Below are 12,652 nucleotides of genomic sequence, written 5' to 3'. Positions count from 1 at the left end.
ACTTCCTTTTTAAATTTCTGCCGAACTCTCTGTAATCTCCCTTCAGAATCTCAGCTTTTCCCTTCCTATGTCGTTCATTCCAATGTGGACAATGACCTCCTGCTGGCCCCTCTCCCCCGTGAGAACATTCTGCACCCTCTCTGAGGCATCCTTGATCCTGGCACCAGGAAAACAACACACCATTCTGCTTTTTCTGTTATTTTCTACAGACCCAGAAAATAACACCGTCTTATTCCTCTACAAACACTGCCCCAGGTTAAATTAATAGCAATGGCTTATATTTTAAGTTTAATCAAGAGACTTATCTCCAGAAGCATATAATCAAGAAAGAATCCACTGTACTCACAACTGCAGCCTTTCTCTTGGACAGACTTAAAACAACAATTAACTTATCTGATTCTGTGCTGTGAACTTCACCCAACAGTTCCTCCAAGATTAGTTGTGAATTTCACTGTTTGTTAATTTTCCCAGATGCACTCCGATGTCCAGCGATACACGAATTCAAACAGCAAAGGTAGCACATGTGCAGGTTATCTCTCTCTCTCTCTCACTCTCCTGCTCCACTGTCCTCACCATGTGCTTCCTTTGTCTGCTCTTCTCCCTTTTAAAACTGCTGTTGTTTTGACTTTTTTTTCCAAAGTTCCAAAACAATGCAACAGCATATGAAACAGTAATTGCTGCTCCTGGAATTCAAGGAAATCACCTCCAACAGCTAAAATACCTCAAAAAAAGGAACAGCTCTTACATCCAAAAATTTTTCCCGTCCTCCATCTCGGATTACCCAGAACCCTTTGAACCAAAATTGTTAATTAAAATCTCATGGCTTTGCAGTCATTAGTTCTATTACTATTTTTTTTAAATCACTGCCAACTGCATGCATTAGCTCTAAATCTTTTGGCATGTTTAATAGACAGCTAATGGATAAACCCCAGAACTTCCTGGGAGTTACATATTTCAAACAACCTGGTCAGACACCTTATGATACACCTAGAGGATAGGGGGATTTGAACACAGCTATTCTGGTTCGGAGGTACGGAGATTACCACTTTAACCAGAAGACCTAAAAACAGCACTCAATGGGACTTGAAGTCTGATGCTCTACCAGCTCAGCTATCTTTCAGTATTCTTAAACTGAGGCTAAGAGTGTGGTATGAGTGTAACTATAGCTAGTTGAGGGGTGGAGCAACTTGAACAGCAACTTCCAGATTTATTCACTTTCCCACACTTGCAAAACCAAAGGTTGCAATTCCACTTCCACCACACCGTCAGTGATCACTGCTCGGTTCACCATTATTTCTATTTTAATGGCTGTGGCATCATCTTTAATCTTTATTAACCCATGGTTAACAGGGTGGTGCTGATCATTTGTGCATATTTGGGGCAGGGAAATTGTGCAGAGATTTACATCGTGCCAACAAGTGTTTTTGTATCTAAAACCTATTTTATAAATCCATTGTTTCAGCTACTGAAAAGATACCATCCAGTTGTTACTTTCCTGTGACAAAACTTTTCTCAGAAATTCAGGTTTACCAGTCTCCACAAAATTATAAAAAAGCTTTGTATTTGAATTCCTAACAAAAAATTTGTGTTACATGAAACTGTGCACTGACTACACCAAATCAGAGACAACCTAGTACAGGTGAAAATAGATTCAAGATCTTTTGCAAAGACTAGGTTGCATGGTGGGGGGAGGGAGGGGGGGGGGGTTCAAAACAAATGTATTCTAAGTATAATTTAATGCATGGCTCCATTCTAGATCTGGCACGTTTTATACCAATATACTAAGAAAGAATGGACATCTACTGCATCAGTATGACCTTCAGAAATTCATAAAATATAGTAATGAAACATCATGTTTCAAACTCATTGGGAATGAATTTGCTCTTTGGACTATCATTTCCCCTTTAGTCCTCTTAAAATAATAGCAGCTAAAGACACATTATGGACATTCTCACCTCAGAATCAGAAGGCTCAAATATTGTACAAGAGAACTGAGCAACAAATTGAAGTTGGCACTTCAGTGCAGTGTGGAGCGAGCGCAACGTTATTGGAAGTGCACATTCAAATGAGACATTAAATGGAGGCCTGTCTGCCCTTTCTAGTGGACATAAAAGATCTTAAAGTGACTACTTCAAAGAAGATTAAGAAAGTTCTCCCTCGTGTTGTGACCAATATCTATCACTCCAAGAAAAAAAATCATATTAACTGGTCATTATTGCATGATATTTGTGAGGCATTGTTGAGTGAAATTTGGTTGGCATATTTCTAGTCCAATGGTGACGACACATCAAAAATACTTAATTGGCCATAAGTGCTTTGAGACATCCAGAGGTCATCAAAGGTGCTTAGAAATTTAATTCTCTCTTCCGGTGACAAACAATTGGTGCAATGCAGCAACTGCTGACATACAAGAGAAAAAGTAATGCTGTCATTCTATTACCTGTTTGTAATTATTAACAGTTTGGTGAATGGGAACCATAAACAATACCAGCTGTCTACAGCAAGAGAAGTGATGTAAATTCATTCATTAGATTTTCCCACTATGAAGTGTACAGGTGAAATGCAGAGAGAAGAAAGCAGCATAATCACAAGAGTAAAGATATATCTGCTGACATTCCTTCTGCAGCTACAGGCAGGCTCCAAGACTGAACATCTCCAATTTCATCACATCCCAGAAATAAAACCTGTTTTCAAGTATTAACCAAATATTAATTGTAACTATTCTCCCTGTGGGAGAAACTCTCATGTTCGTTGGTGCTGAGTCACACAGATCAAGCACCTCAGGATGCATTATACTGTGAACTGTCTGCAACTAACAGCAACAAAGAAAAGGTGGCGTGTGATCAAGGAAAGGAAATTCTGGGGTCTATTTTCTTCCCCTCATGTGGAGATCTCACAAGACAACCAAAACTTCTGCAGTTTGGATCAGCTTCAGCCACGAGGACATTGAATTTTTTTTAATGTTTATTTATGCAGTTCTATCCTGTACGCAGGGAAACAAACAGCTAAAATCTTGAAACCCCACCCTGCACCAGCACACATGAACAAATCTTTGACATGTGTGCTTTGTAATATCACAGCATCAGAAATAAATGAATGCCCATGAGTTACAATTCCAATGTGAATGGGAACCCAAGCCCAAAGAAATCTCAGGAATAATTCAATCAGAATTTGATTAGTGGTGGATAAGTATATCGTTAGATATTAGATTTAAAAGCTTTTAGATTTTAGTTCCTTACTGCGTTGCTCATTAGATTTACTCCTGGGAATGGCCTTTGAGGCCAATGGGCCTATATTCTCTGAAGTTTTGAAGAATGCGAGGTGATCTCCTTGAAGCAGACAAGATTCTGAGCAGAACTGAAAAGGATAAACGTGAAGAGGTATTTTTCCCCTGGATGCAGAGCCTCAATTTGGGATGCAGCTTCACAAGAAAGGCTCAGACATTTAGGCTTAAGACAGAAAGAACATTGTTTACTCAAGGCATTATGAATTTTGGGATTTTGCTAACCCACAGGAATGTAAATGGTCACTTGTTGAATATACTCAATACTGAGATCAATAGTTTTTTTTGCACTTGAAAGAAAGCAAGGGATATTCGGAATGGGAGCAAATTGGAGTTGTGTTTGAGGTTAGCCACAATCGTACTTTATGGCAGAGTAAACTCATGGAATTGTATGGTTTACACAAGCTATTACATTCTTGTTGTCTAACAAGGAATCATATCTAAATAATTAGAACTGGATCAGGGAGAGATCAAAAACTCACCTGGACTTCTGATGACTAGCCAGTCATTGCTACAGGAAAGCATTCATGTGTGAACACCAGATTAATGGTTAAGCTTTGGTGTATCAACGTAAGGGGGAATAGCCTGATGACATGCACAATTTTGGTTCATGAATTATCATGAGTTATAGAGCATAGAACCATACCCCTGCAAGATTATATACTGACTGAAGAGCAGGGGAGAGAGGGCAAAAAAAAACAAGTGAAAGAAAAGTGCATGTGGAAGAAATCAATACAACGTAGTTGTAAACCCACAAGCTCAGCTGTACATTTGTATTGTACCATACCTTCTTACATTATGGTTAGGAGTCATTTTTAATATCTGAACTATGAACTGTATCGCACAAGCAACGAAATAATTTTCACTGATGTACTGTAATGTTTTTTAAATTTCATGCAAAACACTTATTTGCAGAAAAAAATAGAAGAGTGCACCTATAATGACGTAGAATAAAACAGAAACACACAAAATTATAAAAAAAACTTTTTTTCTCTCCAAACAAAACAGCATCAGATCTACTCAAGCCACACGTTTCACACCATATTCACCGTTTTTGCTGGTCTATCTTGGATTAATTTTTTGAAAGGGATGACTTTCAGAGAGCATATTATTTAATACAGTATTTATTTTAATTAACTCAGATTTACAAGTCAAAGGCAGTAGAAATATGCACAGAAAACATATGATCTTGATAATTTTGTTCATAAATAATAAAAAAGTTTTAAAATCTACCTCAGCCTCCGAAAAAAAAACGCCTCTGGTATGGATTCGAAGCAGCCTTAAGCCTGAATGAATACAAATTAATTTTTTGTGTACTCAATAATACATTACTGATATATTCTGTACACTTTCAGAAGTTATGTGAAAATAACCAGTCAGGACATAGCTGAATCAGACCTGGAAATTCATCTTTAATTTATCATTAAGTAGAAGGGGAAGGTAAAGTATTTGATACATGAGCAGACTGCATTGGGCACGAAACTATGTTTTTAAATAACAATAATTTATAAACCAAATTATAGGCATGTTTATGACAGTAAACAAGCAAAAGAATAAATAGATCAGAAGTCGAAACATTTTATGCTAATGAGTAGGGATGTCACAATGTAAGTATTGATAGTTACAATATTCATTTTTAAACTAATTATATTTTGAGTAAGGAAAAATAGAATAATTCTCATCAATGCTCCTTTTTTGTTTTAGAAATATAATCTGTCTTTCACAATTGCCTTAACCATGTTTTCATTCATATCTTTACAAGATTTTGAATTAGTCTAGTGAAAATCAACCTTAATTGAGGAAATTAAATGAATGCACTATGATTATGGGGGAGTTTATGTATCACAATATGTTGGCCTATTAAAGTATTATGACATCCCTAAACAGGAAATGAACAAGCCTGTCAACACAAATGTTTTTTAAAATGATATCATTGAAAAATGACAGTCATAATACTATAGCCATTCAAACTTGAATGTCCTGGACCTGATGGTACACAGGCTGCAGAGCCTCTTTTCACTTTAAATGTCATATACCAGTTAAGGCAATTTGTGCTGAATTTTAAAGTGCATTTTTATGATTGGTTAAAGTTACACTTAACAGTACTTAGGAATTAACACTTTCTCAACTTCAGTAACCAGTACTTTCATGTTAAACAAGGTGTTAACCAGATTTGTGCACAGCTCAACCACACCAGAGAAGCCTGGACCTCATCGGGTGCTAATTCTATTTTTTCAACATTCAATTGAAGTGAATCAAACACCTGAAGTGAACAAAATAAGGATATTTCTACTGTGTGCTCAAGGGCTCATGTAGCACAGTGGTAGAGTCCCTACCTCTGAGCCAAGAGACCCAGGTTCCAGTCCCACCTGCTCCAGAGCTGTGTAATAACAACTCTGAGCAGGCTGATTATAAAATACTTGCTACATCCTCTTATCTACAAAGTATCTGACTGAGATGTAATCCTCACAATGTTTAAAATATAAGTTCCATCACTTATTGCTGAGCTGAATTGAAATGTGCTCCTCAGCAATGTCTTGCATGGCATCACAGCCACTATTTTGTCTCCTATTCTTTCTACTTTGTTGATTTTCTGGAGCAAATAAACCAAATTCTAACTCAGAAACACGTAACGCATGATGTTTCTACAATGCATATTATTCAGTGCAAACCACTTAAACTGGTCAAAGTCACTTCACAAAACATTACACCAAGACAACTATTCTTGGTATATTGAATTGCTTCATTTTCACTACAATTACTAATGGTTCTATTTATAAAAAGAGAAGAGGCTCTTTTATGACTCTGTTCACAACCAGCCACCTTGTGTACATTCAGGCCTATGTACAATATGTTTGCAAAGCTGGTCCGGGATTAAGAATATCTACCAAAACTGTATAACCAGAAAGACATGCCTATATTACATCAGATTTTCTCTCTATCCATATTTTGTACTCAGTTGTAATGGTTATAAATAAACATCACCAAACCCTAACCCATCCCACTGGTTTTCAGAACCTTCATTATCAAAAGAAAAACTGCATGCAGCACACTTCTCAGTCACATGCAGATAAATGTTTAACTAAGGCGCAATTTCCCAAAAACTAGAAACTCAATTGCTAAATTAAGCATGAGCTGCCAGAAGCCACATCGAGTTTATCAAAGCAGTTCTGCAGCATTGGATCATTTATTGCTGTTTATTAAGTGCAGTATTAAAGTCACTTAACATAGGGGAAAGTTTTCTCCTACCTCAAGGTTTATGTGATGCAGAAGGATCGGGATAACCAGAGTATGGGTGGTTTACATATTCTACATGAAGAAGTTAATGCCCTGTTGCCAACAGCAATTGCAGTTCATCAAGTTATTCAACACTTTTCCTTGTAACTTCGATTTACACCCGTAGTTTAGCTGTATCAGCTAATTCAGTCATGTAATCTTGGAGCAGTTTCATTCTTTTTATCTTCTTGAAATCCTTGTATCTTTTGCATTCCTTAAATTTCCAAGAAATTACAATCGATAATCAAGTGCCATCCATCTTTCAGGGATTTAATTGTGATTTAATCTACCTGTTTCAGTCTGCATTATCCTAGGGCAACAAATTGTCTCTTGCAATAAACACATCCATATCCAGGTAAATCTCTCTGTCTGAAGACGTGCATGATGTGAATTACAAAAAAAAAGTAACTCTTGATTCTCCAGGTCTTTGGGAAATTGTCATATAATCTGCAAATATTGATGTAATAGTCTTGAGATATCTTTGAGAGCTTCTGGCTTTAAGTAGTAAGTTAGAGTGAGTTATGACAAGTTTCTGCATGACAATTAGGCTAAAGACAATGATAGGTTAAACAAGTGACTGTGGCAACATACTTGTACGTAACCACTGAAACCAACTCGTACATATGGCTCCAGAATAGATGGTAAGAAATTATAATGAGGAAGAACCTGCATTCCAACAGCTGTTTATGTGATTTCAGATTACCAAAAAAAAATTCCCTCAGCCTGGGGCCACAAAGTTGAACTGTCCTTTTCATCAATCTAAACTGAGGTAGTCTGCTGAGGAAACACTGCATTTTTCTTTTTGGTACATTGCAGCTTTTGCAGGTGGGTTAAAGAAAAAATGAAACTAACATTCTTCAGTGTTTAGTTCAACACCTTAATGCCTCATGATGATACCATTAACATCTGTGCAATTCCTTAGCAGGTTCTGAATGCTGATCTCATTGTTGAAAAGTTGTTAGTCTTAAATTGATAAGGACCTCAGAGAAGTTACAGAGAGGATTCCCATGTGTCGCTCATTCAGCTGTAATGTCCAGTTGCCAAGTTGTTCTGCATTTCTCCCAGCTCTCTTGCCAGCTGATTTAAGTCCTGCATCTTCAGAAACATGTGCAAACATCTGATCTGCCCTTTCCACCATCTTTTTCACTATGATAACTGTCCATTGGCTCTTGCACACAAAGGTTTGGTTGGACATTCGCGAGGTTGTTCTATTTTCATGGTGTTACAGATTAAGAGGATTTCTGTGGACATCAGCTTATTCAGCCATTCTTAGTACATGGAGGCACTTCCAGAAGTCTGGGAGTGTAAGGATTTAAAAGGCACTAGCAACTAACTAAGTCATTTGCTGAGTTTCTGCAGTTGAGGGAAGCTCAAAAGAAAAATATTGTCTCAGTCAGGATGGATTTGGAAATGAATTGCAAATTAGATGCATAATTTACATATTCTTTACATTTACATTCTGCTAAAATGCATGAAAGGCATGCTTTCTTTTCTGTTGGATTAGTTGCATTTAAAATTAAATTGTATAAGTATATACAGTATCTAGCCTGCCTCCCTTTGTTCAAGAGATTTCCCAGAAGGAACTAAGTTTTGCTGTGTTATATTTTCAGGATTGTCAGGACACGAACCAACTCATTTCCCTGATATTCTGCAGGAAAATCATCAGGTCCCTCAATATCATGTAGCAACAGTTCAAAGCTGTTTTGTTTTCTGTAACCTGATATCATGCATAAGTTATAGTGGGTTACATGTTAAGTTGTCCAAAAAGGCCATAATGTTAAGTAGTTAAAACATGCTATGATCTAAACTTATTCTATCCCATACGAGTTAACATTCAGGCCAATGAGTGCTTCAGAAGTATTAAATTAAATAATAAGCCATTGCACTTTTGGTGACAGCAAATGAGAACTAACTCTCCAGAATTATAATTTAAAACGCAAATTTGTTTGCTGTTATTTGAGGTAATGTCCCAGGCATGCCACAATCAAAGTGAATGATGAATATCAAAGCATGCTGTTGTTAATTTAGGGATTTTCTTTTGTGATTGATGATTCTCGCATGAAATCGGGGACGGGGGAATTTACGTTCGGTCCTGGAAGCAGATGAATTGCAGTACCTGCAAGATTGCAGCACCGCTGGTATTTTGAGCATTCGTCATTTGATTATAAAGTGGAGATAAATGCAATCGCTTGTTTTTTTTGTTCCTTTGATGTATGGCGTCACATCACTTCTCGCAATGAAATATTCATCAGTGGATCGAAAACTGCAGACGTTTGCAACTTTGACCAGACTCATGAATCTGGCGTATTTGGTTGGTTTTCTTTTCGATGCACGGTGCAGCTTGCAAAATCCTTAATACATGCACTGGTATTTGTAAATGAACTGAGAGAGAAAAATAATAAACTTCCATTCGAGGTTGGCGAGCACGTATAAGTCCAAGTTTCAAAGTTTGTACCTAGGGACACTCTCGTGAACGGATCTGGAGAAGACTTCTCCCTCGTTACCCAGTTGGGAGAAAGAAAGCCATTTAAAAATAAATGAAATTATACCTTCCACGTAATTCTGAAAGCTTATTTTGCTGAGCATAACGGCAATGCCACAACGCATTAACGAGGTCAACAAGGCAAAAATACAAAGGGTCAGTAATAGTGTCTAGAAAGCGCGGCTCCCGGGTCACTGAGTCCGCAGCTGTTTAAACATCAGTCAGCAGTTTGCTTTTGTTCACACAGTTTTGGTTTGCTACAGTGCAGTTGCCAGTTCTCAGATTTGCCTCTCTGAAATTGTCTATGCTGTTGTTCACATCCTCGTCGATCTCCATGTAGTCGGACTTACTGATGGTGGACGAGCTGCGGCTTCCTAACTCACTGTCCGAGGCGATGTTCGGGCAGCTAACGTGCAGGTACTGAGCCTGCTCCTCTCCCTCCGTCTCCCGGTGGTAGAAGTAGTTGAAGTTGGAGACGATGACGGGCACGGGCAGGGCGATGGTCAAGACGCCGGCGATGGCGCACAGCGAGCCCACGATCTTGCCGCCGATGGTGATGGGGTACATGTCGCCGTAGCCCACCGTGGTCATGGAGACCACCGCCCACCAGAAGGAATCCGGGATGCTGCTGAAGTGGGAATCCTGATCGTCCGCCTCGGCGAAGTAGACGGCGCTGGAGAACAGGATGACCCCGATGAAGAGGAAGAAGATGAGCAGGCCCAGCTCCCTCATGCTGGCCTTGAGGGTCTGGCCCAGGATCTGCAGGCCCTTGGAGTGGCGGGAGAGCTTGAAGATGCGGAAGACCCGCACCAGGCGGATGACCCTGAGGATGGCCAGGGAGGTAGCCTGTTCGCCACTCACGTTGCCCTCCTCCTCCTCAGCCAGCTCGGTGCCCAGGGTGATGAAGTACGGGATGATGGCCACGATGTCGATAAAGTTCATGATGTTCTTGAAGAACTCCGCCTTGCTGGGGCAGGCGAAGAAGCGGACCAGGAGCTCGAAGGAGAACCAGATGATGCACAGGGTCTCCACGATGAAGAAGGGGTCGTTGAGGATGTTGGACTTGTAGGGGATGGTGGTGTTGCCCACTTGCATGGTCCTCTTCCTGTCGTCCTTGAGCTGGGGCAGGGTCTCCAGGCAGAAGATGACGATGGAGATGAGGATGACCATGACCGAGACGATGGCGATGCCCCGGGCCGGCCCGGAGCTCTCCGGGTGCTCGAAGAGAAGCCAGACCTGGCGTTGGTACTCATTCTCGGGCAGGGGTCTCTCCTCCTCCCGGATGAAGCCTTCGTCCTCGCGGAACTTCTCCATCGCCTCCTCGCCCAGCTCGTAGAACTTGATCTCCTCGGAGAACATCTCGAGGGGTACATTGACCGGCCTCCGGAGGCGTCCCCCGGACTGGTAGTAGTACAGGATGGCGTCGAAGCTGGGCCGGTTGCGGTCGAAGAAGTACTCGTTCCGCAGGGGGTCGAAGTAGCGCATCCTCTTCTTGGGGTTGCCCAGCAGGGTGTTGGGGAACTGGGCCAGGGTTTTCAGCTGGGTCTCGAAGCGCAGGCCCGAGATGTTGATGACCACCCGCTCGCAGCACTCGTGGTCATCGTTGTCCGGGGGGTAGCTGTCCTGAGGGTGGCCGGGCAGAGCCGACGCTTCGTCCATGTTGTCCCCAGCCAGTACTGTCATTGTTGGCGGGAAGAAGGTGGGGGGTCCTTCAGGAAGGAGGGAGATGGGGGGGGGGTGAGGGAAGGGGGCTGCTTCCGAATCACTTGTCTCTCAGTCTGCCCAGCCCCCGGGGGGACATTCGGAGGCAGAGTTGGGGGGCAGAGCTTGAGGGGAAGGGTAGGTGCTGGTGGTGGTGGGTGAGGGAGGAGGAGGGGGAAGGGGCTTTGAAGGGCACTAATGGACGCCTCGGGGCTTTCGAGCTGACTCGAGCATCGCACGGCTCGGCGGTTCCGCACGGATCCGAACTAAATCTCGGGCAACTCAAGGCCAATTTCCGTGACGCTGTGGGGCCCACCCCCACCTTTCTGTTTTTTTTTGTTTCGGGACCAAGGTGCTGCGGAATACAAAGGTTAGCATCAAACAACATGCAGTATTCATACAAAGGGGAGGGGTGGGGGTGTTTAACCAAACAAAGTTAACTTGGTTGGGAGGGTGGGGGAGGGATGGGGGAGGCGGTAGTGATGAAAACAGCCCAATCTCCCTTTCCCGACCGTGAGTTTGGCTCATGCACTGCTTTAAGAGTCCTACATCATCCCAGACTCACTCTCTATCTGTGTATCACATCTAAAGCAGTTTTCAGCGAAAGTCCAGCTGCAGTAGTGGGAGAGGAGGAGCACTGTGTACTCTGGTACGACCAGGAGATTGGGGAGCGCAAAGTGGGGATGGGGGGGGGGGGGGAGGAAGGAGGGGGTGGAATCTCGGAGCAAAGTGAAGGGAAAAAAATCATAACAGTAATAAAAATAAAGCCAGCCTTACCTGCTGAATGAAAGAGGATAGAATGAAGAGTGCAGGAATGCAGCCCGGCCCTCCGAGCGATGCAAAAGCCCTTCCTCCTGCCTCCTTAATATGGATATCGCTTTACAGCTTTGTGTGTATGAGATCTGCTGAAATATTAATAGCCTATATTATACTGTACTGACACCATTTACAAGTCATTTGTTCCTGACAATTCTTAACAGCGGGCAGACGACTATGTAAAATAAAAAAAAGCTGCAAAATTTGCCAGGCGCTATTTTAAATACACCATCAGTTAAAGAGAGAGAAAAACACAAACTATGCACATGGACTTCGTGACAGGTAGCGGGAAAGCAATCTTCTGATACAGCATCCTGGCGTCTTGTTGGAGGATCATGTGGTGCAGTGTAGAAGGCTGAATGCATTAAAAGTCAAGCGAGCTGGACATCCCTTAGCATTGCAGTATCATCAAAAATAAGAGAGGTGCTTCATGGAGTGTAGTAGGCAGGGAAACCGGTCTCCGGACAGAAACCTAAACAGCTGCAGCGAAAGCAGCTCCTACATTGCAGGCAAAACGGCCGCTTCCCTTTTTTTGGTTTGCTTAGAAGCTCTGCTAATTCTCACATAACAAATCGAGACATTTTAGACGCAGTGCAGGCAACCCCGATAAGATCCTCATTGCACACGACGCCGTGCACACTCGCAAAAAAAAAATCCGCATCATAAACATCAAAACTGCTGCATCATTTGGTTAGATTTTACGACAATGTTCCTTTGACTGCAGCACGCTGTGGCAAACCTCCGAATACAATCACTGCAGTTTGCCAGTTCAGCCGCAGGTACAGCGTTACTGCTCCTGGAGAAAGGAGGACCCCTAGGTTGTACCGACATGTACATTATATATTGATAAAAAGCACCCTGCACATGAGCTCTCATCAATTGTAAACAGTTGCAATCATGCACTGTGTTTTAGCACTTAATAGACTAATGCCGCACCCTTTATTTCGCAAGGTTAGCAAACCATCTAATCCCCATCACCCATTATTTTTAAACAATAACAGAATTTTGTATCCTGGACGTCATGTTGATAACTTGCACAGCGTACTGATCGTATGAAGTATTGACAGCTTGAGAAATACTCATTTGCTACAGGA

General features: G+C 41.6%; 1 protein-coding gene across 3 annotated transcripts in view; it reads right to left on the bottom strand.

The window, feature by feature from the left end:
- The window catches only part of LOC140466683 (potassium voltage-gated channel subfamily A member 1), a 97,152-nt gene extending 84,838 nt beyond the window's left edge, over positions 1–12,314 (bottom strand). Inside the window, exons 1-3 of one of the 3 annotated variants that reach the window (XR_011955257.1) lie at positions 11,520–12,314; positions 6,533–11,097; positions 4,427–4,569 (exon numbers count right to left, since the gene is read on the bottom strand). Coding sequence is in view for 1 of the 3 variants with exons in the window: in XM_072562143.1 (XP_072418244.1) it covers positions 9,252–10,724 (1,473 nt within the window). In the remaining 2 variants the exon portion in view is untranslated. Of the gene's footprint in view, positions 1–4,426; positions 4,570–4,675; positions 11,098–11,519 lie in introns of those variants that run through there. The other 2 variants (XR_011955256.1, XM_072562143.1) reach the window with 2 other exon arrangements.
- Positions 12,315–12,652: the final 338 nt, after the last annotated feature.

Source organism: Chiloscyllium punctatum, chromosome 44 (genome assembly GCF_047496795.1).
Source record: "Chiloscyllium punctatum isolate Juve2018m chromosome 44, sChiPun1.3, whole genome shotgun sequence".
In the NCBI taxonomy this organism is placed as follows: Eukaryota; Metazoa; Chordata; class Chondrichthyes; order Orectolobiformes; family Hemiscylliidae; genus Chiloscyllium; species Chiloscyllium punctatum.
The sequence above is the reverse complement of the archived record's forward strand: the minus strand, read 5'-3'. Positions and strand labels throughout refer to the sequence as shown.